Source organism: Bufo gargarizans, chromosome 2, assembly GCF_014858855.1.
Source record: "Bufo gargarizans isolate SCDJY-AF-19 chromosome 2, ASM1485885v1, whole genome shotgun sequence".
Lineage (NCBI taxonomy): Eukaryota > Metazoa > Chordata > Amphibia > Anura > Bufonidae > Bufo > Bufo gargarizans.
In genome coordinates, this window is record NC_058081.1 from 109851466 (window position 1) to 109875445 (window position 23980).

At 49.8% G+C, this 23980-nt stretch overlaps 2 protein-coding genes across 4 annotated transcripts in view; one reads left to right on the top strand and one right to left on the bottom strand.

Moving 5' to 3' along the window:
• Nucleotides 1-9805, bottom strand: part of CLPX (caseinolytic mitochondrial matrix peptidase chaperone subunit X) — a 52793-nt gene extending 42988 nt beyond the window's left edge. For both annotated transcript variants that reach the window (XM_044279400.1, XM_044279399.1), the window contains exon 1: nucleotides 9557-9805. In XM_044279400.1, coding sequence (XP_044135335.1) covers nucleotides 9557-9614 — 58 coding nt within the window. In that variant the 5' untranslated portion in view covers nucleotides 9615-9805. The remainder of the gene's footprint in view (nucleotides 1-9556) is intronic.
• A 480-nt stretch (nucleotides 9806-10285) lies between these two features.
• Nucleotides 10286-23980, top strand: part of SPG21 (SPG21 abhydrolase domain containing, maspardin) — a 33008-nt gene continuing 19313 nt past the window's right edge. Inside the window, exons 1-2 of one of the 2 annotated variants that reach the window (XM_044279401.1) lie at nucleotides 10286-10432; nucleotides 19010-19091. In XM_044279401.1, coding sequence (XP_044135336.1) covers nucleotides 10311-10432; nucleotides 19010-19091 — 204 coding nt within the window. In that variant the 5' untranslated portion in view covers nucleotides 10286-10310. Of the gene's footprint in view, nucleotides 10433-10486; nucleotides 10581-19009; nucleotides 19092-23980 lie in introns of those variants that run through there. The other variant, XM_044279402.1, reaches the window with a different exon arrangement.

Below are 23980 nucleotides of genomic sequence, written 5' to 3' on the forward strand. Positions count from 1 at the left end.
GCTAACTTGTGACAAAAAATAAAAAATTCTAGGAACTCGCCATGCCCCATGCCCCTCACGGAATACCTTGGGGTGTCTTCTTTCCAAAATGGGGTCACTTGTGGGGTAGTTATACTGCCCTGGCAATTTAGGGGCCCAAATGTGTGAGAAGTACCTTGCAATCAAAATGTGTAAAAAATGGCCTGCAAAATCTGAAAGGTGCACTTTGGAATATGTGCCCCTTTGCCCACCTTGGCAGCAAAAAAGTGTGACACATCTGGTATCGCCGTACTCAGGAGAAGTTGGGGAATGTGTTTTGGGGTGTCATTTTACATATACCCATGCTGGGTGAGAGAAATATCTTGGCAAAAGACAACTTTTCCCATTTTTTTATACAAAGTTGGCATTTGACCAAGATATTTCTCTCACCCAGCATGGGTATATGTAAAATGACACCCCAAAACACATTCCCCAACTTCTCCTGAGTACGGCGATACCAGATGTGTCACACTTTTTTGCTGCCAAGGTGGGCAAAGGGGCACATATTCCAAAGTGCACCTTTTGGATTTCACCGGTCATTTTTTACACATTTTGATTGCAAAGTTCTTCTCACACATTTGGGCCCCTAAATTGCCAGGGCAGTATAACTACGCCACAAGTGACCCCATTTTGGAAAGAAGACACCCCAAGGGATTCCGTGAGGGGCATGGCAAGTTTTTAGAATTTTTTATTTTTTGTCGCAAGTTAGTGGAATATGAGACTTTGTAAGAAAAAATAAAAAAAATAAAATCATCATCATTTTCCGCTAACTTGTGACAAAAAATAAAAAGTTCTATGAACTCACTATGCCCATCAGCGAATACCTTAGGGTGTCTACTTTCCAAAATGGGGTCATTTGTGGGGGTTTTCTACTGTTTGGGCATTGTAGAACCTCAGGAATCATGACAGGTGCTCAGAAAGTCAGAGCTGTTTCAAAAAGCGGAAATTCACATTTTTGTACCATAGTTTGCAAATGCTATAACTTTTACCCAAACCATTTTTTTTTTGCCCAAACATTTTTTTTTTATCAAAGACATGTAGAACAATAAATTTGGCGAAAAATGTATATATGGATGTCGTTTTTTTTGCAAAATTTTACAGCTGAAAGTGAAAAATGTCATTTTTTTGCAAAAAAATCGTTAAATTTCGATTAATAACAAAAAAAGTAAAAATGTCAGCGGCAATGAAATACCACCAAATGAAAGCTCTATTAGTGAGAAGAAAAGGAGGTAAAATTCATTTGGGTGGTAAGTTGCATGACCGAGCAATAAACCGCTAAAGTTGTGGAGTGCCGATTTGTAAAAAAGGGCCTGGTCACTAGGGGGGTATAAACCTGTGGTCCTTAAGTGGTTAAACGTCTTGTGAAACAAAGGGCGTGTCAGTGTGCTGCTGATTACTGAGTAGTGGGGGGCGTGAACGGACTGTATCAGGCAGCCAATCAGTAAACATCAACACTCCCAGCAGGAAAGCTAGGGATTGTGGGGACTGTAGTTTTGTGAGGGAAGATCAGGCGCCATGATACTCTCAGTGTGCTGCAGGCTCACACAGGAGCTAGACAAATAGATTGCAAGGTAAATTGAAGCTCTGGTTATATGTATAGGTGTGGGTTCTGGTTGGGTCACAGCTTGCAGCCTTAATAAAGTTTTTCAAAAATTAAAGTTACTTTACTGGAATACCCCTTTAAGATCATTTTAAGGGGTTTGCTCCTCCCTATTGCAGACATGGGCAATTTGCACCAGGAGAGAACCCCTTTCTAATACATACAGGTTAGGGGGCAATTGCAAAGTATTGACAAAATGCTGTGGACGTTAGGAGGTAGTTATAAAAAGCCAGGAGCCATTAATTTTAGTAGTCTGGAAATAAGAAGGGTCATCGAAAGCACATCAAAGCGTTTGGCGGTGGCAGCACACCTGGCTCCGGGTGCTTATCCAGCCCTGATTTAACCTGATGAACGTCAAAACCGAAATGTATTTGGGGAAGGGAGATTGAGACACAGTATGAAGCAATGTAACAACATGACACGCTGTCTGGTACAGCATACATGGCTGCTATGAGCTCCGGTTACATTATGTACTGGCCCTGCTCTGGTTAAAGGGAACCTGTCATCAACTTTATGCTGACCTCACTGAGGAAGGCAGAAAGTAGTGACAGAAATGCAGATCTCAGCGGTGTGTCACTCATGAGCTAATAGTAAGTGGTTGCTGAGAACCAGCATCATAATCATTGCAGCCCAGGCCTGGAAAAAGTCAAATCTACCTGAGAAAAGTCAGAGTTAGGCTCCATTCACACGTCCGCAGAATGGGTCCGCATCCGTTCCGCAATTTTGCGGAACGGGTGCGGACCCATTCATTCTCTTCGGAGACAGAATGGATGCAGACAGCACACAGTGTGCTGTCTGCATCCGCAATTGCGGAGCGCATCCCCGATCTTCGGGTCGGCAGCTCCGCAAAAGATAGAACATGTCCTATTCTTGTCCGCAGCTTCCAGACAAGAATAGGCATTTCTATGGGGGTGCCGGGCTGGTGTGTTGCGGACCCGCAACACATCACGGACGTGTGAATGGAGCCTTAGGGTACTTTCACACTAGCGTTAGAAGAATCCGGCAGGTAGTTCTGTTGTCCGAACTGCCTGCCAGATCCGGAAACCTGTATGCAAACAGATATTTTATTCCGTATCAGTTAGACTTATTCATTGAAATACCGGAGTCGTCTTTTCGGTATGATCCGGAATAACGGTATAGAAAAAAAAAAAAAAAAAAAACTGCACATGCGCAGACTGGAAAACCGGATCCAGCAATTTACGGAACACCGGATCCGGCAAGTGCGGTAGTGTTCCGGAATTTGACAGAAAAAATTCGGTCAAATACTGTACAAGTTATGGAACGGAAGACATCCTAATGCATACTGAAAGGTTTGCTTTCCATTCAGAATGCATGGGGACCAAAGTGATGATTTTTTTTTTCCGGTATTGAGACCCTTTACCGGATTACAATACCGGAAAAGAAAAAACACTAGAGTGAAAGTACCCTTAGACATAATCTCCTGCTCTCTCCCCCATCTGCTGCCGATTGGCAGTTCTCTCCTAGAGAGAAAACTAGGTAGAAGACGGTCAGTCATCAGCAGGTGGGCAGGAGAGCAGGAAGTCATGAATGACCAGGACTCCCCTCAGGTGGCCAGGACTCTTTTCCAGGCCCAGTCTGCAATGATTGTGATGTTAGTTCTTGGCAACCACTTACTTTTAATTTTTTAATGACAGACCGCTAAAATAAACCCACCTGTCTCTACTTTATGCTGCCGTTAGTATGGGCAGCACACAATTGGTGACAGGTTCCCTTTAAAGGGACATGTCACCTATTGCGCTCTACTCTCTGCCATTTCAGACTGGGTAGAAGCAGATGGCGATTTACCACAGGATTGTGGACAGGAAATTATATATTTTTTTTTTAAATCTGCCCCTTCATTCATTACACCTCATTCTCAAGTGCTGAAAATATTTGGAAACTGGGTCTGCTCGCATCATTTAGAGCCACATTTGGTGTATACGGCAGGAAAAGCTTCTGCTATATACGATATACACTAAACGTATCCGTGGCCTCTCCTTCACCCGACGGAAGCCAAGAGTCCACGTTATTCTACTGTGGTATGGAATAGTGTAGCAGACGAATGTATAGAGTAATGTTCTCAGCAGCAGATCTACGACTGAAACCAGGATCTCTTGTGCTGCATTACCCAAATTACCCGATGTGCAGAATCCTGGCAAATTGGTGACATGAGCGAGCCGTCCCCTAGGGCCTCCCCCACGGTGTGTGCGATAGATAAGATGTAAGCTACGTGACATACAGCATGCTATATATAACCGCACAAAACATGCTGCGTACTGCCACAGTCTCCCATTACTGGCAGTGACAGTGCTCCACAGGAACAAGCGACCCGCTAGGCCAGCAGCAATAAGGGACGCCGCGAGTTTCCCTAGTTGGCTCAGGTTTAGGCTCCTTTCAGATGAGCAATATGAAACTGGTTGGAAACATGAACAAGTTTTTAAACAGATCGCTCACGAATGTCCAAGTGCGATCCAGATCCATTCACTTAAATGAACAAGTCTTGTGTGGAGAATGGAAATACAGAACATACTACAATTCCCCACCTCCCCCAAAAAAACAAAACAATTTTGACTATACCCATTTACCTTAATGGGTCCGTGCAGAGTCCATATACTGTTGTTCCTAAACTTGGACAGCACCCAGACAGGAATATTGGATTGTAAACTGATGGTGGCCCCATGGTCAGTGGTGCCAGTATGTCTTGGTAGGGGCCCTCAAGAATAGAGGGGGCAAGTCTGGTGGGAAAATACCACCAGGTGATTAGTGAGCTAGGCAAAATATATAGGGGCACCGAGATTAAGGACAAGCTACCCAGGAATCATGCAGCATATATGGGTTGCAAGTGGTCAGGCCCCTTTCTCATTGTACTAGGGCTGCAGTAAACGATTATTTCAGTAACAGAGAATTCTATTGATAATTTTTTTTACAATGAATCAAGTACTCCAATAAGAAAAAATAAATAAATAGGACCGTTTTCCTTTATAAAAACTCAGACCCCCTGCCATCAGTCCCCAACACCCTTCGTTCCCCCCAGTGCCATCAGTCAGCCCCTCCATGTCCCCCCAGTGCCATCAGTCAGCCCCTCCATGTCTCCCCAGTGCCAGTCAGCCCCTCCATGCCATCCATTGACGGCTGTCCCCCTTCAGTGCTATGTCCCCAGCACCAGTGAAATAAAATACTTACCTTTACTGTAGGGGCACCGCGCCACAGCTCCTTCCTCTTCTCCGCGCGCTGCACTGGATCCTGACGTCACACAGCTTACGTGCACTATGACCTGACGATGTGTCAGGATCCAGTGCAGTGCGGGCTGTCGGGTGACCATGGAGCGGTAATAGCAAGTGCTTCACTTCCGCTCCATGGTCACATGACACAAACGAATCCTGGATGGAAAAAAATCTTGCATCAAGGATTTTTGTGTCAATTTACTCGATTCTGTCGAGTAATCGTTTCAGCCCTACATTGTACATACGGTAATACAGATAGTTTAAAAGGGTTTTCCCCAACTACCTATTCTCCTTGCAGATTTCCAAGCCCAGCGCCATCCACTGTACAGCAAATGTGCCTGGTATTACCGTCCAGGTCCATTCACTTGTACGGGACTGACCTGATCCTAGGCCATGTGACTGATGGCTCAAGAAGGTCACAGCACTCACCGGAGCAACACAGTCTCCTCAAAAAGCTGATTGGCAGGGGTCCCTGGCTTAGGATCCCTGTAGATCTGATATTGATTAAGGGAGATAATTGGCGGGGTACCCCCTGCTGATGCTGAAACTACTTGATTTTTTAAAATATGCCTCCTATGCCCCCTGCAATATTAAATGGCGGCATTGGAAAGTACAACTTGTCCTGCAAAAAACAAGCCCTCATATGGCTATGTGAACAGACAAATAAAGTTATGGCTCTGGGAAGGCTGGGAGCGCAAAACAAAAACCCCTCTTGGCTTGAAAGGGTTAATAAAGCTGGCTGTCAGAGAATCTGAAGGGTAAACACCATGTGCGCTCCTCCCAGCAGAACTCGGAGCAGATGAGGTCTCTCCTCCTGGGAGTGAGAGTTGCGCCATACAGAGGTGAAGAAGGATCATTTCTATTCATTCTGATGGCAAAACAGGAAAAGCATCATGAGAATCCCAGCCACAGCACAGCAGATAATACAGTCCTTGAACAGAGATTTTCCATATATTATTGTCCGGCTGCAACAACAGGAGCCTCAGGGACCCTCAAGCCCCCATGTAATCAGCTTCTGGGCTGCAACGCACTGTGGCCTACACTTTCATTTAAAGGGACACTACTTTTATTTACCGTATTTTCCATAGGGGGGGGGGGGGGCAGAGTAGTGCAGCCTCTATACTGCACTACTACACCAAGCCTGACTGAAGCTCTCCATGGATGCATTTCAGTCACTGTGGCAGCGACTATCCCCTTACTTTATATAAGGAAGACCCCTTTGCTAAATAAGGGGTCTTCATTAATTCCCTATGGGACTAGTAAAACGCCACTTCACCACCGGAAGTAGTCATGGAAAGTACACGGCTCCGGCCCTAAACTGGCCAGAACAAGGAAGCTTTACCCACTTCTACCAACCCTCCACCGCTGTTTTGGTACCCACAGCGGGCTGCAGCAGGTCGCTGTCCAGGCCATCATAACGTCTGCCATGTCGAGCTGGGGCAGGAAGTGCAGAGCGGCAGGTACAAAGCAGCGGTGGGGGAATCAGTAGGCGAATTAGATATTCCCCAAACCCTTTAGAAAGAAAAATTACACAAAATAACTTTAGCCAATAAAAGAAAAACCTTGAAGGTGTCCGCAGCCTTTAAGATGCTTGCTCGTTAAGACACTAGGACAGAATTTGAGGCCTCTTGCACACGACCGTATGGCTCTTTCAGTATTTTGCGGTCTGCAAAAGATACGCATGACGTCCGTGTGCATTCCGTTTTTGCGGAACGGAAGGCCCCTGATAGAACAGTACTATCCTTGTCCGTTATGCGGACAATAATAGGACATGTTCTATCTTTGAACGGAATGGAAAAACTGAAACGGAGGGCATAAGGAGTACCTTCCGTTTTTTGTTTTTTTTGCGGATCCATTAAAATGAATGGTTCTGTATACGGAACACAAAAAAAATGAACACAGAAAAAAAAAAAAAAAAAAAAAAAAAAAAAAAAAAACACCACACACAACTTGTGTGCAAGAGGCCTAAGACACTAGCCCATATGCCCTTCTACCATCACAGAGTTACCCAACCTACCCTTAAGGCCAAACGCAGACAAGCGAGTTTAATGTGAGAAGCCTGCAGCATGTGGCGGTGCGATTTCCTGCTCTGACAGGATTGCACAGCAATGATTCACGATGCCATGCGTCCCTGTGACACCTGGAATCTATTGAATTAAACCGTCATGATGCCCTCCGTGCAATTCAGTAGATACAGGCCTCACATGGCATTATACTGCTGTGTGATCCTGTCAGAGGAGCAGAGGTCAGGAAATCACACTGCCACATGACGCCAGTGGTTTCCTATACCAGGGTATGTTCATACAGTGGTAATTTCCCACAGATTTCATACCATATTATCTATAATGGGAATCCATCGGGCTGTCCAGAGACACGTGCAAACCTGCGGCAATTGTAGAGAAATCCAAGAGTCGGCCTTCAATTTCTGCAGCAAAAACCATGTGAACATGCTCTTAAAGGAGGTTTCTGGCCATCCAAAGAACTGCTGAATAAGCTGCGTCCCTAACAAAGAACACCAAGGAGTTGTAGGAATCAGCCTTCATGTATGAGAATGTAATGATGATATATGGAGGCGATTACAATATTAGAGAAAGGATAGGTTTATTGGGGAAAACGGTACAATTGGAAGGAGGCTCTAGTACCTGTTGGCCACCTGTAGCCTGGATACAAGATAACATGGAGGTATACAGGTTCTGTATTGTATCCTGTAGGACATTTGTCCACAGATGTTACAGCTGGGCTTGTAGATCCTTCACACTTTTAGTCTGCCGACGCTGGTGTCCAAGCTGGTCCCATAAATGCTTGATAAGGCTCCATTCACACGTCCGCAAGTGTTGTCCGCACCCGTTCCGCAATTGTGCGGAACGGGTGCGGACCCATTCATTCTCTATGGGGACTGAACAGATGCGGAGAGCACACTTTGAGCTCTCCGCATCTGCATTTCCAGAGCTGCGGACTAGAAGATCTTCCAGTCCGCAGCTCCGGAAAAAATAAAAAAAAAATAGAGCATGTCCTATTCTTGTCCGCAATTGCAGACAAGAATAGGCAGTTCTATGGGGGTGCCGGCCGGGTGTATTGCGGATCCGCAAGGCACTATGGATGTGTGAATGGAGCCTTCACGATAAATCTGGTGACCGGCAGCCAAAGTAGTGCTGTCATCTGGTGGAGACATTCCTCCTTGCCGTGTGGGTGAGCGTTATCTTGCTGAACAATGCCCGTTGGAAGCCCTGGTATAAGAGGAACACATGGCCGCAGGATGTCCTGTACATATCGCTGAGCTTAGTGTCCCTCGTATCTCTACTAGGGGTGACTGACTGTGGCTCCCCAGATCATCACACCAGCAGGTGGGGCAGAGCGTCGCTCCACATCAAAGGCAGGACTGAGGTGTTTGCTACGAGGCCTCCATATCTCTGACCGTCGTGGGATCCCAAACAGAACCAGGATTCATAGCTAAGGACGATACGTTTCCAGTCTCTAGTAGTCCAGGCTTCTCATGCGTGACACCACTGCAAACAAAGGTGACGGTGGCCGTCTGTCAATGGCACGACACGTAATGGGGGCCGCGACACCAAATTTCCTTCTGCTAAGCACCTGGCAATGGTCTGGTCAGAGACGGAGATATAATGAAGGTGTCACATGCGGACGGTGGACAAGGAAGCCGCTGCTTTCCACAGATCACACAATCCTCTCTACTGGTGTACGGGCCATCCGGAGCTTGTTCACCATGTGCACGGTGGCTCAGTGGGTAGCACTGGTCCTGGGGTCAAATGCGACCAAGGACAACATCTGTATGTTCTCCCTGTGTTTGGTTGGGTTTCCTCTCACAGACATACTGATAGGGAACTTAGATTGTGAGCCCCATTGGGGACAGCACGATGATCATCTCTGTAAAGCGCTGTGGAATGTCAGAGCTATATAAGTGTAATAAATAAATGTGCGTGCTCTCAGGTAACCACTGCTCCTAACAGGTAGGTCAGAACGGCCTGGATGGTGAGCAATGCGTTGAAGGGAGCATCCTGTGTCTCTCAAAGTCTGTGGCAAATTGCCTTTAAAGGGGCATGGTAGAGGCATGGCAAGCAGTCAATGATCTCTCACTAAGAGGTACACTGCCCAAAAGCAGCCTCTGAGAGCTTTTTTACAGGGCAGCGGGGGAAGCAGTCGATCAAACAACACAGTACATCTGCCTGAGACAGAGCTTTTGCAGCCACCTGACATTTCTGTGTGCGTTGTTGTCAGACACCTCCCTAATGGCCCCCTGGATTTCCATGTCCGTTGTGGCGAGGCTGGGAACACTAGCTGGCTGTAGCGATGAGATTAGGCTAGGTTCACATTAGCAGTGCGAAATCTCACGAAGTAGGGTAGTATAACGCTACACCGGAGACTGACGGGCACAGCTATAACATGAGGCGCTGCAGCACTTGTTAATAGACTTGTGCTTCTATTCCTCACAACTGTCAAGATCCCTTCTTGCTGTCAATGAACAGACACATACTTGTTTACATTGACCTGACGTACTCCTAGTGACAGCTCTGACACTGAACGAAGGATGGAAACAACAACAAAGTTTCCATTCACTAACAGCAAGCAGAGATATTGAAGCCGACGAGGAGCGGAGTCATTAGAAGTTCCATAAGTTTCCCCTATTCACTGACCACCCCCCGGAGGCCGCTGGACTTCTGAGGAGCGGCGGCTTCTTCCCACGGCGCCCGCTCACCTCTATGCAGGGTGCTGCTGATGATCCTGGCTGCGCACGAACAGCTGGGGCCGGACATGGTCCCGGTGCCCGGTCTCTAAGCTGGCGTGACAGGGCGGACAGGACTCAGCGTGTACTCTAGAAATTCCGGTCCGGTACCAGACAGGGAGGCTTGAGAGTCAAACCGGAACCGCAGAGTAGCCCGGGCCAGCAGCCTGCAATGTCGTCAGCCCGGCTGGGTTCAACGACCCGACCAATCACAAACACCGCTCAGAAAAGCTGACAGGGACGTGCAGGTCATACGTATCAATTACGTCACTACGCTGATATTTCACAATCTACGTGCGTTCCACGCGCTGCGATTGACCAATAGTAAATCAGCCGCCATCTTTACTACTGTCACTGACAAGTAGTGACGTTCTTACAGCAGGCTCGAGAATTAGAACTCGGGAGCCTTGTCGTATACAGAGAGATACGCCGTGGTGGCAGTCTATGGGTTAAATGAAGAAACGCGGTTAGACCTTATCTAAACGGGCGTTTACACTTTATGTTCGAAGGACTTGACCGTCAGTGTTTTTTCCTCTTGACACTATAAAATATGGCGGCTTGCTGTCGTGACGTCATCACGCACCCGACCGGGCTCTAAATTCCTGTTATCACGTGCTTAGAGTGGTGACAGCTCTATGGCGAACCTGAGGTGATTATTAGCTAGCTACCAGAGCATGCCGGGATTTGTAGTTTCAGAACGTGAGCGCTACTGGTGGCGGGAAACTGTATGCACGGAGTATTCACAATTTGTGGTTTTCACAGATATCACGCGCGGCTCACGAGTACGTGCGCACACACACTGTGGCGGCATAGTCCATGCATACCTAAGGAAGAACGTGACGTCACCGGGTATGTTAGACATGATAAATAGAACCGTTCTCAGGCATGTGATGAGTCACGTGTCCAAAGCTTAAAACCCGGAAGTAAGTGTCTGTGCAGAGAGGCGGTCTGCTGTACCGGAGGGAGAGCGCGCAGCCTGTCTTGACAGAGGATCCGGGTACGGAGTGGTCACAGGAGGGCGCTGTGCTGCAGGGGCATGTAGTGAACGCAGGGGGGCGATGTGCTGCAGGGGCATGTGGTGGACGCAGGGGGGCGATGTGCTGCAGGGTTATGTGGTGGACGCAGGGGGGCGATGTGCTGCAGGGGCATGTAGTGAACGCAGGGGGGCGATGTGCTGCAGGGGCATGTAGTGAACGCAGGGGGGCGATGTGCTGCAGGGGCATGTGGTGGACGCAGGGGGGCGATGTGCTGCAGGGGCATGTGGTGGACGGAGGGGGGCGATGTGCTGCAGGGTTATGTGGTGGACGCAGGGGGGCGATGTGCTGCAGGGGCATGTAGTGAACGCAGGGGGGCGATGTGCTGCAGGGGCATGTGGTGGACGCAGGGGGGCGATGTGCTGCAGGGGCATGTGGTGGACGGAGGGGGGCGATGTGCTGCAGGGTTATGTGGTGGACGGAGGGGGGCGATGTGCTGCAGGGTTATGTGGTGGTCGCAGGAGGGCGCTGTGCTGCAGAGGCATGTGGTGGACGCAGGGGGGCGATGTGCTGCAGTGGTATGTGGTGGACGCAGGGGGGCGATGTGCTGCAGTGGTATGTGGTGGACGCAGGGGGGTGATGTGCTGCAGGGGCATGTGGTGGACGCAGGGGGGTGATGTGCTGCAGGGGCATGTGGTGGACGCAGGGGGGCGATGTGCTGCAGTGGCATGTGGTGGACGCAGGGGGGGCGATGTGCTGCAGTGGCATGTGGTAGACGCAGGGGGGCGATGTGCTGCAGTGGCATGTGGTAGACGCAGGGGGGCGATGTGCTGCAGTGGCATGTGGTAGACGCAGGGGGGCGATGTGCTGCAGTGGCATGTGGTAGACGCAGGGGGCGATGTGCTGCAGTGGTATGTGGTAGACGCAGGGGGGCGATGTGCTGCAGGGGTATGTGGCGGATGCAGGGGGGCGATGTGCTGCAGGGGTATGTGGCGGATGCAGGGGGGCGATGTGCTGCAGGGGTATGTGGCGGATGCAGGGGGGCGATGTGCTGCAGGGGTATGTGGCGGATGCAGGGGGTGGCGCCGTGCTGCAGGGGTATGAGGCGGACGCAGGGGGTGGCGCCGTGCTGCAGGGGTATGAGGCGGACGCAGGGGGTGGCGCCGTGCTGCAGGGGTATGACCCGGGCACTGGGAGGCGCCGTGCTGCAGGGGTATGACCTGTGCACTGGGAGGCGCCGTGCTGCAGGGGTATGACCTGGGCACTGGGTATGTGCCGAGTATATATGCAGTTTTATTGAGAACCTTAGTGGAGCTGCAGCGATTGGGCTCTGTTCACATCCGCTACTTGTTCTGTGTTGGACGAGGCTGATGTGTCTGATGGATTTTCTGGAAGCACGAGATCCATCAGCCGTGCCCGACAGATCCCACTGTAATTGTCCCCTATTCTGCCAGGCGAAACAGTGCAGCACGCTGCAGTATTGTGTCCACAGCCTAAGGCCTCTTTCACACGTCCGTGATGACATCCATGACAAGGTGGTCAGTTCTTTAATCCGTGTGTCCGTTTTTTGCTCTGTGTCATCCGTGTTCCAGAGCATCCCCTACGATTGGTCTGTGGAAAACCACAGATTTGTGTGTACGCACCTTAATAGGGTTTTCTGAGATGTAAATACTAATTATTTATCCGCAGGACAGGTTATCAGTATCTGATCGGTGGGACCCCCGCCGATCAACTGTTTGAGAAGGCAACCCTCTCAGCTCACCAAGCACAGCGCCGTACATTGTATAGTGGCAGTGCTTGGTATCGCGCTCGACTCCATTCACTTCTATGGGGCTGAGCTGCTGCTAGGCCACGTGACCGATGAACTTGTCGTCACTGGCCTAGGAAAAGCTACAAGGAGGCCACAGCGCTCACAAGAGCCCCCCCCCCCCCCCCTGCCTCCTCAAACAGATGATCGGTGGGGGTCCCAGGTGTCGGACCCCCAGAAATCAGATACTGATGACTCGTAGAGGACCTTTCATGGGAATTTTCTAGTTTAATTAAATACCTTTCCTTGCGGAGTAACCCCTGCTGATGCTGACGCCCTGTTGTGTTTTTTTTTTTTTTTTAAATACCACTCGTACGCCCGCCATACCCCCCTGCAGTTTTCCTATTCAGTATGTTAATCCTGAGCATCGGTACAGGGAGGAGGAGACGCCAGGGTTTCTCAATGGGCGTCTCCTTCTCCATGGCTGTGCCGCGATCCCGCCACAGCGGAGAGAGTCACAGCCGGGGAGAAGGGGACACCCATTGAGAAACCCTGGTGTCTCCTCCTCCTTGTACCGATGCTCAGGATTAACATACTGAACAGGAAAACTGCAGGGGGGGCATGGCAGGTGTACGAGTGGTATTTTAAAAAAAGAGGGGGGGGGGGTACCCCTGCAAGGAAAGGTATTTAATTAAACTAGAAAATTCCCATGAAAGGTCCTCTTTATCCAGAGGATAGGTCATCAGTATTAAAGTCTCAGCCCCTTTAAAGTCAATGGATACGCGTTCTCTCTAAGATGTGAAAGAGGTCTTAGTTCATGTGCTTCCAGGGACGGGGTCAGTCGTTTTACACTGGACTGCCGCTCCATTTCCTGCGCTCAATTTACCGAGTTATCACCTTGTACAAAAACCAACTCTCCTACATCTGTAGAAGAGGTGCTGGAGGAATGAATCCACGGGGTAGGTGATAAGTGTCTGACCACTGGGATCCTCGCCAATCACAAAAACAGAGGTCACACGTCCCCTTTTTGAACACCACGTTGGCAATGCCTGCATCCCTGGTGCCGCTCCGGTCTGTGGGACTGATGGAGATAGCGGAGTCCAGAGCTCTTGTACTTTCCTTATGCAGCAAGAACTGTTCCTACAGCAGCCACTCCGAAATCTACTGGCAAACTACTGCTTGCTGTCTTCACGGTGACATTCGTGTCAATGAGTGGGGGAAAAAAACGCCATGCGGTCCATGTACCAACGCTTGGTGCTTCCATGAGGCGACCTGAAGCAATGATACGTCATATTTTTTTTTTTCAAATTTTTTGCGGTCTGAGCATACGCAGACCACAAAAACGGATCCGTTTTGCCGGAACACTCAGGACCGGATCCGGCATTAATGCATGTCAGGCAAGTGTTCCGGAATTTTGGACCAAGATAAAACCGCAGCATGCTACAGTGTTATCGCCGTCCTGAAAAGGCAAAAAGACTGAACTGAAGACATCCTGATGCATCCTGAACAGATTGCTCTCCATTCAGAATGCATGGGGATAAAACTGATCAGTTATTTTCCGGTATTGAGCCCCCTAGGATGGAACTCTATGCCGGAAAAGAATAACGCTAGTGTGAAAGTACCCTTAGCCCCATCCAACGGGAGATAATCTGCATCGTGGCGTCTCTTGATTCAGGTTTCAAATCCGTGGCCGCGGGTTCTCATTACAAACAATGGGAACTGGATTTGAAGCTGAGTTCAGTGTACAACCGGCACCATAATCTGCAGGAAAGTACTGTGGTGTGAACAGACCCTAATACAGCCATGTGCACAGGGCCTGCGCTCTGGGGTTCCTGCTCTTCCGGTCATGTGGCTCCCTGCCCCGCGTGGCCCATCAGCTGACGGCACCTCCAGTAGACGGCTGCCTAGAGTTTTGCAGGACTCGTGTATTACTTCTGCATTTGGCTTCCTGTTTAGATCCTCTGCAGGGAAAGTAATGCTTTACCATGTGATTCGGATACTTGGCTCTGTTTCGGATTTCTCCTTGACTGGCAGAGGTAGAGATGTCTTAGAGCAGGCATGCTCAACCTGCGGCCCTCCAGCTGTTGCAAAACTACAACTAGCCTACAGCTATAAGCCTACAGCAGGGCATTCTGGGCGTTGTAGTTTTACAACAGCTGGAGGGCCGCAGGTTGAGCTTGCCTGTCTCCTCTCCTGACATGTCTGTTTGAGCTAATAATTGTATTCTCTGTAAAATCACCATTCGGGGGCATCATTTCTTATATCTCTACTTTGTGCCGTTCCTCTGTTATTCCTACTGGATATGTATGAATACATTGAGAACAGAGCGTTACCGGTGCCCCCACAGGCTGACACTGTCAGCACAGATTGGACAGTGTCAACGCAACCCTTATTCGTGAATTTCTAGTAGGAATAACAGCATGCTGTCCAGTGCTAGAAAAATATATTTCTGAATTATTTCACGGGAATACAAGCATTTACTAAGACAGACGTGTCCGGAGATGAGGACAGGTCCTTCTTTAAATACCTAGATCACAAAAAATATGGCAGGTCATGTAATATTAGATTGAGGATCCCCTTCCCAGAACCCCTGCTGTCTTCTAAATGAACGGGTGTCAGACCCCTGCCCTGATATTGATGACCTATCATTAATATTAAAAGCCTGGAAAACCCATTTAATGTATATTGGCCTTCAACAACTAGATATTTTACTGTTCCTTAGTTATTCCTACTAGAAATTCATGAATAAGGGGTGTGTCGCTACACACTTTGACAGTGCTGCCAGTACCAGCCTGTGTAGGGCCCCCACCCCCATCTGACAAGGGGAACAGTGACGCGCTCCCCCAATGGCAGAGGAGAGCAGCCTGGTCCTTTAGTTCTCGGGGAGATATTCGCGGACAGAGGTGTCTGACAGCTGCTGCTTCAGAACACCTGCATGCTCGGCCAAGGCATCTGCACAAGCAGGCATTACGTTACAGAAAAGCAGCGGGTCTTCACCATAAATTCTGTGGCAAATCTGCAACAAAAGTTGACATGTCTAGACTGACTAATATCATTTTTCCATTCTTCTTGCCTTTCTTCTGATGCGTTTGTGTCCGTCTCCAGTTATATTGCTGCTGGAGGAGCTGAACTATGCCCTCCAGAGGTCTGGTATGTCGGCTAGTATAGTGCGTGTCATCTCATAGGCTATACGTTACAGTAGCTGGTCGGGGGATCCGGTAACGGAGAAGTAATATGGAGGATAGGAGTTGCTGTCTGAAGTCGCCATCATGTGATGACTGAGCTTTGGACACTGTCAGATGATGGCCATCACGCAATGATTAAGAACCAAGATATGGCGGAAACGTGTAGGAGTAATCCCCAGGGATGTACAGTGTTATGGCTGTCATAAGAGATTTCTCACCCTTACCCCACTACCCATAAAGCAGTTGTCTCACTTCAGCAGATGACCTTTATCATCTAGAGAAAGTTACTACAAGGCACTTACTAATGTATTGATTAGGGCGGAAACAATTACTCAATTAAATCGAGTAATTCAACACACAAATATCCTCGTTTGTGTCATGTGACCACGGAGCAGGAGTGAAGCGCTTGCTATTACTCCCGCTCCGTGGTCTCCCGCTGTGCTTGGAGTACTCCCCTTCCCAGCAGGGGACCTCTGGACACTTCTCAGCACGTCCATAGTTCCGCGCTGCACTGACCTCCTGACGTACGCACGCTGTGACCTGACGCGCTGTGTGACGTCAGGCGCAGAGAAGCGCGGAACGATGGAGTGTCGGCGGCGCCCCTGCTGGAAAGGTAAGTTGGTGAAATCGAGGGGGTGGGGGCGCGACACAAAGGCCGGGCGCCTGGAGTGCACAGAGTCATAGCAACCAATGACGCTGTGCAATCCGGGTGTCAAGAGGAGCAGGGCAGCAGAGACTATGGCACAGTGTGGGGGGGGAGGGAGAGCTGATGGCACAGTGTGTGGGGGGGGGGGGGGAGGGGAGAGCTGATGGCACGGGGGGGGGAGGGGAGAGCTGATGGCACGGGGGGGGGAGGGGAGAGCTGATGGCACGGGGGGGGGAGGGGAGAGCTGATGGCACGGGGGGGGGGGAGAGCTGATGGCACGGGGGGGGGGAAGAGCTGATGGCACAGTAGTGGGGGGGGAGCTGATGGGACAGTGGGGGGGGGGGGTGGGAGGGAGAGCTGATGGCACAGTGGGGGGGTGGGAGGGAGAGCTGATGGCACAGTGGGGGGGTGGGAGGGAGAGCTGATGGCACAGTGGGGGGGAGAGGGAGAGCTGATGGCACAGTGGGGGGGAGAGGGAGAGCTGATGGCACAGTGTGGGGGGGGGGGAGCTGATGGGACAGTGGGGGGGGGTGGGAGGGAGAGCTGATGGCACAGTGGGGGGGTGGGAGGGAGAGCTGATGGCACAGTGGGGGGGGAGAGGGAGAGCTGATGGCACAGTGGTGGGGGGGGGGGGAGAGCTGATGGCACAGTGGTGGGGGGGGGAGAGCTGATGGCACAGTGGTGGGGGGGGGAGAGCTGATGGCACAGTGGTGGGGGGGGAGAGCTGATGGCACGGGGGGGGGGAGAGCTGATGGCACAGTAGTGGGGGGGGGGGGAGCTGATGGGACAGTGGGGGGGGGGGTGGGAGGGAGAGCTAATGGCACAGTGGGGGGGGAGGGAGAGCTGATGGCACAGTGGGAGGGAGAGGGAGAGCTGATGGCACAGTGGTGGGGGGGGGGAGAGCTGATGGCACAGTGGTGGGGGGGGAGAGCTGATGGCACAGTGGTGGGGGGGGAGAGCTGATGGCACAGTGGTGGGGGGGGAGAGCTGATGGCACAGTGGTGGGGGGGGAGAGCTGATGGCACAGTGGTGGGGGGGGAGAGCTGATGGCACAGTGGTGGGGGGGGGAGAGCTGATGGCACAGTGGTGGGGGGGGGAGAGCTGATGGCACAGTGGTGGGGGGGGGAGAGCTGATGGCACAGTGGTGGGGGGGGAGAGCTGATGGCACAGTGGTGGGGGGGGGGGAGAGCTGATGGCACAGTGGTGGGGGGGGGAGAGCTGATGGCACAGTGGTGGGGGGGGGAGAGCTGATGGCACAGTGGTGGGGGGGGGGAGCTGATGGCACGTGGTGGGGGGGGGGGGAGAGCTGATGGCACGTGGTGGGGGGGGGAGAGCTGATGGCACGTGGTGGGGGGGAGAGCTGATGGCACGTTGGGGGGGTGGGAGAGCTGATGGCACGTGGTGGGGGGAGGGAGAGCTGATGGCACAGTGGTGGGGGAGGGAGAGCTGATGGCACAGTGGGGGGGGAGAGCTGATGGCACATTGGGGGGAGAGAGCTGATGGCACAGAGGGGAGGGGGAGAGAGCTGATGGCACAGAGGGGAGGGAGGGAGAGCTGATGGCACAGAGGGGAGGGAGGGAGAGCTGATGGCACAGAGGGGAGGGAGGGAGAGCTGATGGCACAGAGGGGAGGGAGGGAGAGCTGATGGCACAGAGGGGAGGGAGGGAGAGCTGATGGCACAGAGGGGAGGGAGGGAGAGCTGATGGCACAGAGGGGAGGGAGGGAGAGCTGATGGCACAGTGGGGGGGGGGAGAGAGAGAGCTGATGGCACAGTGGGGTGGGGGGGGGGGAAGCTGATGGCACTGGGGGATAGTGGACCTGATGGCACTGGGGGGAACTGATGCACTTGGGCTGATCGCACAGTGGGGAACGAAGGGTGTTGGGGACTAATGGCAGGGGGTCTTATTGTTTTCCTTTATAAAAAAAAAAGTCTATTAATTCATTTTTTCTTATTAGATTACTCGATTTAGTTGTAAAAAATAATCTATAGAATACTCTATTACTAAAATAATCGTTTACTGCAGCCCTAATTGTGATTGTCCATATTTCCTATGCTGGCTGGAATTATTTTTCAATTGCATTATACACTACTTGTTTCCATTGTTACGACCACCCTGCAGTCCATCAGTGGTGGTCGTGCTTGCACGCTATAGGAAAAAGCACCACCCTATGTGAGCTCCCGTGGTCCCGGCCACCAGAGAGGCTGGTGCTTTTTACTTAAGTGTGCAAGCACGACCACCACTGATGTATTGCATGGTGGCTGTAACCATGGAAACATGCAGTGTATAATGTAATGGAAAAATGAATCCAGCCACCGAAGGAGGCAATATGGGCAATCACAATACATTAGTAAATGTCTTGTAGTAACTTTCTCTACATGATAAATGCTATCTGCTGAAGTGAGACAACCCCTTCAAACACAAATTCTTGTTCATGAATAATGTCATAATATTAGTTAAAAATGACCTGATGGCACCAACATATCCTGCAGAGCTGTAGGGTATGTCTTTGGAGTGTGGGAGAACATACCAGCTCCACGCATATGTTTTTAGCTGCAGTGCCCACCACGCTGCCCGTGTTATGTGGCGCAAGCAGAGAGATTACATAATACACTAGACAGGGCGAAAGTAAATCTACTTTAATATGCTTGAAAACTTCCGTGACCAACAAGTGCTATTGGAGGGAAGGAAAATGCAGCATGTGATATAACCCCTTGCGTGCTGGGGACTCATTCAGAAGCTGCTCTGGTGGAGGTGTGGGTGTACTTCTTATCACTGGCCTCCCCTGCGTGGCATAGGCCGGCACACTGCAGACAGGGAGTCATTGTGTGTCTCCTGAGACTGACTCATCACATGCCTGATCTCCTCCCCACAGATCTGCCGAACTCTGCAACATGGGAGCCATCAAGATCTCCCCGGACTACAACTGGTTCCGCAGCACCGTGCCACTGAAGAGGGTATGTGGAGTCCAGCCTCCTCAGCTGTCGTCTACAGGTTCTTTTATCCTAGCCATGCATACGTACCTATAGGTGCTCCCGGCACCAGCCTCACCGTCTATCTGTGCTATCTAATCTGAAGAGGTTTAGGAAGGCGCCCACTATGACTATAGAATACCGTGTACAGTGTGAATGTAAGGCGCTCCTCATTGTCCTGCTGCATTATAGAAGCAGGACAGTGAAAGTAATGGCATACGCCCAGTGGACCCCATTGACTATATTGGGGTCTGTCGGGTTTTCATTAGGGCATTTTAGTGGACAATAGAGCAGCGTGCTGGACTGTTTTGTCCGGTATTTTTAATGTCGTCTGCGATGGCGACGTCTAAGGGTACTTTCACACTTACGTTAAACTTTTCCGGTATTAAGTTCCGTCCTAGGGGCTCTATACCGGGGGAAAAAAAATGATCAGTTTTATCCTAATGCATTCTGAAAGGAGAGCAATCCGTTCAGGAAGTCTTCAGTTCAGTCACTGTACGGTTTTTCGGACTGAGAAAATACCACAGCATGCTGCGGTATTTTCGACGTCCAAAATTCCAGAACACGGCATTATTTTCCATGGAAATGCATTAATGCCGGATCCGGCCCCAAGTGTTCTGGAAAAACGGATGTGTTTTTCCGGATGACAACCAGAGAGACGGATCAGGTATTGCAATGCATTTGTGAGACTGATCCGGATCCGTCTACAAATGGTATCCGTTTGCATACAGATTGCCGGAATTGTGACGGAACTGCCTGCCAGAATCCAACAACGTAAGTGTGAAAGTACCCTAAGACTATTTTAATTCATCTGCTGTCCGCTGTGATTTAGGCTATGGACGCACCGCATGAACCGTGAGGTCGCATTTCAGCATTGCGGTTGGTCCCACACAACTCCATGCCGGCAAAGTCCTGTGCGGCTGGGACTTTCTTGTGACTTGGCCGCTTTCTTTCTTTTTGCTAGATCACACTTAAAAAGTAGTTGTGTGACCGCCAATGACCTAAATGGTTTTAGTAGATTTGTCTGACGTGTAGCCCCAGCCGTACAGACCTTGCTAGATTGATTTCATGGAGGTCTGCATGCCCTCTGTTATACAATGCCATACAAATAGCCCTCACAAAATGATTAACTCCATGCGTCAGGTTAATCATTGGCGGCCACCAGACAATGGTAGAGAAAAATCTGAGGCAAAGATCTGTTAGAAAAAAAAGAGGGTCCTCTTACATCAGGGGTCAGCAACCTCCAGCACTCCAGCGGTTGTGAAACTACAACTCTCAGCATGCAAACTTGCCAGGCTGTTCTTGGGACTCCTATAGAAGTGAATAGAACATGCTGGGAGTTGTAGTTTCACGACACCTGGAGTATCGGAGGTTTCTGATCCCTGTCTTTGATTATTGTGGGGGTCTCAAAAATAAGGTAAGAAGAAAAAAAAAAAAAAGTAAAACTATGCAAGCGTTATTGGTGGGCGTATTGGTTGTCAACGTGCTGTTATCAGCTCTTATGTTCCATAGAGTTGTGCAGTACAAAGTGCAGCACCAATCCAGTTCTATGAAGGACTAGCCTAATGTATGGCCCTGTTCACACTGACGAACATCATGGTTTCTGTTTTTAAAGGATCCATGACACGTGGGATTTCCCAGTTATGCTCCATCTGAAGCATCAAAAATGACCAGATATGATGTGTTACTGCAGTAACCGGCTCTGACCACTACACAACGAATGGAGCTGTGCATTTCCCCACCGATCTGATGGTTATCCCCTATCCTTTAAAGGGCTTCTGTCAGCCCACTAAACCGTTTTTTTTTTTTTTTGTTTTTTTTCTTGGTTAATAATAATCCCTACACTGCGAGCTCCCTATACATAAGCTAAATATTCATTTTGGTTCAGTAGATTTGGTTAAAAAGCTATTTTTATAATATGTAAATTACCTTGCTACCAGCAAGTAGGGCGGCTACTTGCTGGTAGCAGCCGCATCCTCCGCTCCTAATGACGCCCCCTCCGCTGTGTGATTGACAGGGCCAGGGAACGGAATCGTTCTCTGCTGGCCCTGTTTGAATTCAAAATATCGCGCCTGCGCCGTACCTGTCTTTAATCGGCGCAGGCGCACTGAGAGGCGGCCGCTCTCTCGGCCGCTCCATCCTCAATGCGCCTGCGCCGGCTGTAGATGTGACGTCATCGGCGCAGGCGCATTGAGGATGGAGCGGCCGAGAGGGCGGCCGCCTCTCAGTGCGCCTGCGCCGATTAAAGACAGGTACGGCGCAGGCGCGATATTTTGAATTCAGACAGGGCCAGCAGAGAACGATCCCGTTCCCTGGCCCTGTCAATCACACAGCGGAGGGGGCGTCATTGGGAGCGGAGGATGCGGCTGCTACCAGCAAGTAGCCGCCCTACTTTCTGGTAGCAAGGTAATTTACATATTATAAAAATAGCTTTTTAACTAAATCTACTGAACCAAAATGAATATTTAGCTTATGTATAGGGAGCTCGCAGTGTAGGGATTATTATTAACCAAAAAAAAAAACGGTTTAGTGGGCTGACAGAAGCCCTTTAACCAGCTGGAATACCCCTTTAACTTGGCTCCGGTGCTGGAAGTCACTGCCAGAACTGCACAAGAGCGGTGGCCCCGTAGCACCTGCAGCTCCCCTGAAATGACCGGAGGGGCCGGTCGCACATGAGCACAGCCTCTATCCATGAGTACAGAGCTGGGCTAACTTTAACCAACCGGATTACCCCTTTAACAGCTCATTGTCAGGGTTGGGGTACTGGACCCCTACCGATCCTAAGAATAGACAATCGGTATCAAAATTCTGGCCAACCCCAATTAGTGGCTTTCTGATAATAATGATGATTATTATTTTATTTTTTTTAACAAGTGCCCGCAGCTTGCCCCCTTGCTCCTCTGCTGTGTCCATATTCCAGTCTCTGCACGGTTTTCTTCCAGCCAATGACTGGCTTCCGCTCTGAGGTGCTGCTTGTGGCCACATAATTGCTGGAGCGGTACATGTCGTCATGCCCATGTGCTGCCGGATGAAAACAGTGTGGGGATCGGGAGGTGGAGACAGCGCAGAGCAGGTAAGTATGAATCTTCTGTTTCAGGGGGCAGGCTGCAGGCACTTGCTAAAAAATCATTACTGCTGGAAAATCCTTTAGAGGCTAGGGCTACAAGTCGTGCGACAAAGAGTACAACTACACTTTGACGTGTCGCGCAACATTTTGTATAATGAGTCAATGGTGTTGCACTGCGACATGTGACTGCGACACAACAGTCGCACAAAAATCCAACTTGTATGCATTTTTGTGACTTTCGCGGCCCAGCATGTCGCAACTCACAGTGCGACACAATTAACTCTCATTAAAAAAAAATCACCCGACTTTTCTGCAACGCGTGTCACCATGTAGCCTTAGCTTGCGGGAGTATTTTCATGCTGCAGATTTGTTGTAGAATTTTCTGTGACTATTCCATACATCTGAATGGAGATTGCTGCCAAAACAACCCCTTACAGAACAGATTTTCAGCCGTAGACATTTCTGCATGTGACTATCCCCTAAAGCAGGGGTGCACAACCTGCGGCCCGGGGGCCACATGCGGCCCTTGATACCATTCTGTGCGGCCCCCAACCATCTGGTAAAAGACATGTATGCCCATGTCTTGTGGCTGCTAACATGTATTTTTCATGTATTTCTCCCATTAGATGGGAGTCCTAGAAGTGTAACTAGACATTAATGGTATATAATGTGTGTTCAATATGTCATAAGTACAATATTTCAGTTGTTAATACACCTTTAAATTTTAATTGCGGCCCTCGTCATTGGTTCAGTCTGGCAATGTGGCCCCCAACCAGGAAACGTTGTGCACCCCTGCCCTAAAGGGACTGTACTGTCAGAACACCCTCTTCTCTCACTGCACGCCTGCTGGTCAGCCACTGATCACATTACATCCGGCAGCCAAAACCTCATTTCCCCTGCAGCGCCTGGTAGTGTAAGGGTCCATTCACACGTCCGTTGTTTCTTTCCTGATCTGTTCCGTTTTTTGCGGAACAGATCTGGACCAGATCTGTACCCATTAATTTTCAATGGGTCCTGAAAAAAAAATCAGACATTGTGCTGTCCGATTTATAATTATTATTTTTTTTTTTTTTTCAGGACCCATTGAAAATGAATGGGTCCAGATCTGTTCCGCAAAAAACTGAACAGATCAGGAAAGAAACAACGGACGTGTTAATGGACCCTTAGCCCTCTTTCACACGAGTGATACGGATGGTGTCAGGATCTGTTCAGGAAGAAACTGATGTCAATCAGTTCTTTTCTGTGATTGCATGCAGTGTGTGCGTTTTTTTTTTTTTTCCCCCACCTGGATTGTATGCATTTTTCTCGTGCGTGAAGAAAAACTGAAGAATAACTATCTGCATCTCTTAGCAACCATCGTTGAAAAACGCATTGCCTCCGGATGCCTTCCGTTTTTTCACACAAGCGCTATTCAAATGCATTACATCGAGATGCCTTCCGTTTTTCACACAAGCCCTATTTAAACGTATTGCATCCGGATGCCTTAAAGGGAACCTGTCACCAGTTTTATGGTGTCCTAACTAAGGGCAACATAAATAAGTGACTGATTTTCTTAGCAAAATGCTGGGTCACTTTCTTTAATTGACCCAGTCGATCTGCCAACATCTTGTATTGAAAAGCTCGAGCTGATAATGATGAGTCCTGAATATTTATGAGCTCCTGACTCTCCCCGCCTACCTGCTGCTGATTGACAGTTTGTTTCCATAGGAATCAGCAGCAGGTGGGCAGGGGAGTGGCTATAGCTCTGAATTAAGTATACGCTGGACTCAACGACATCACGCCGGACTCGAATCGGCTAATTAGCATG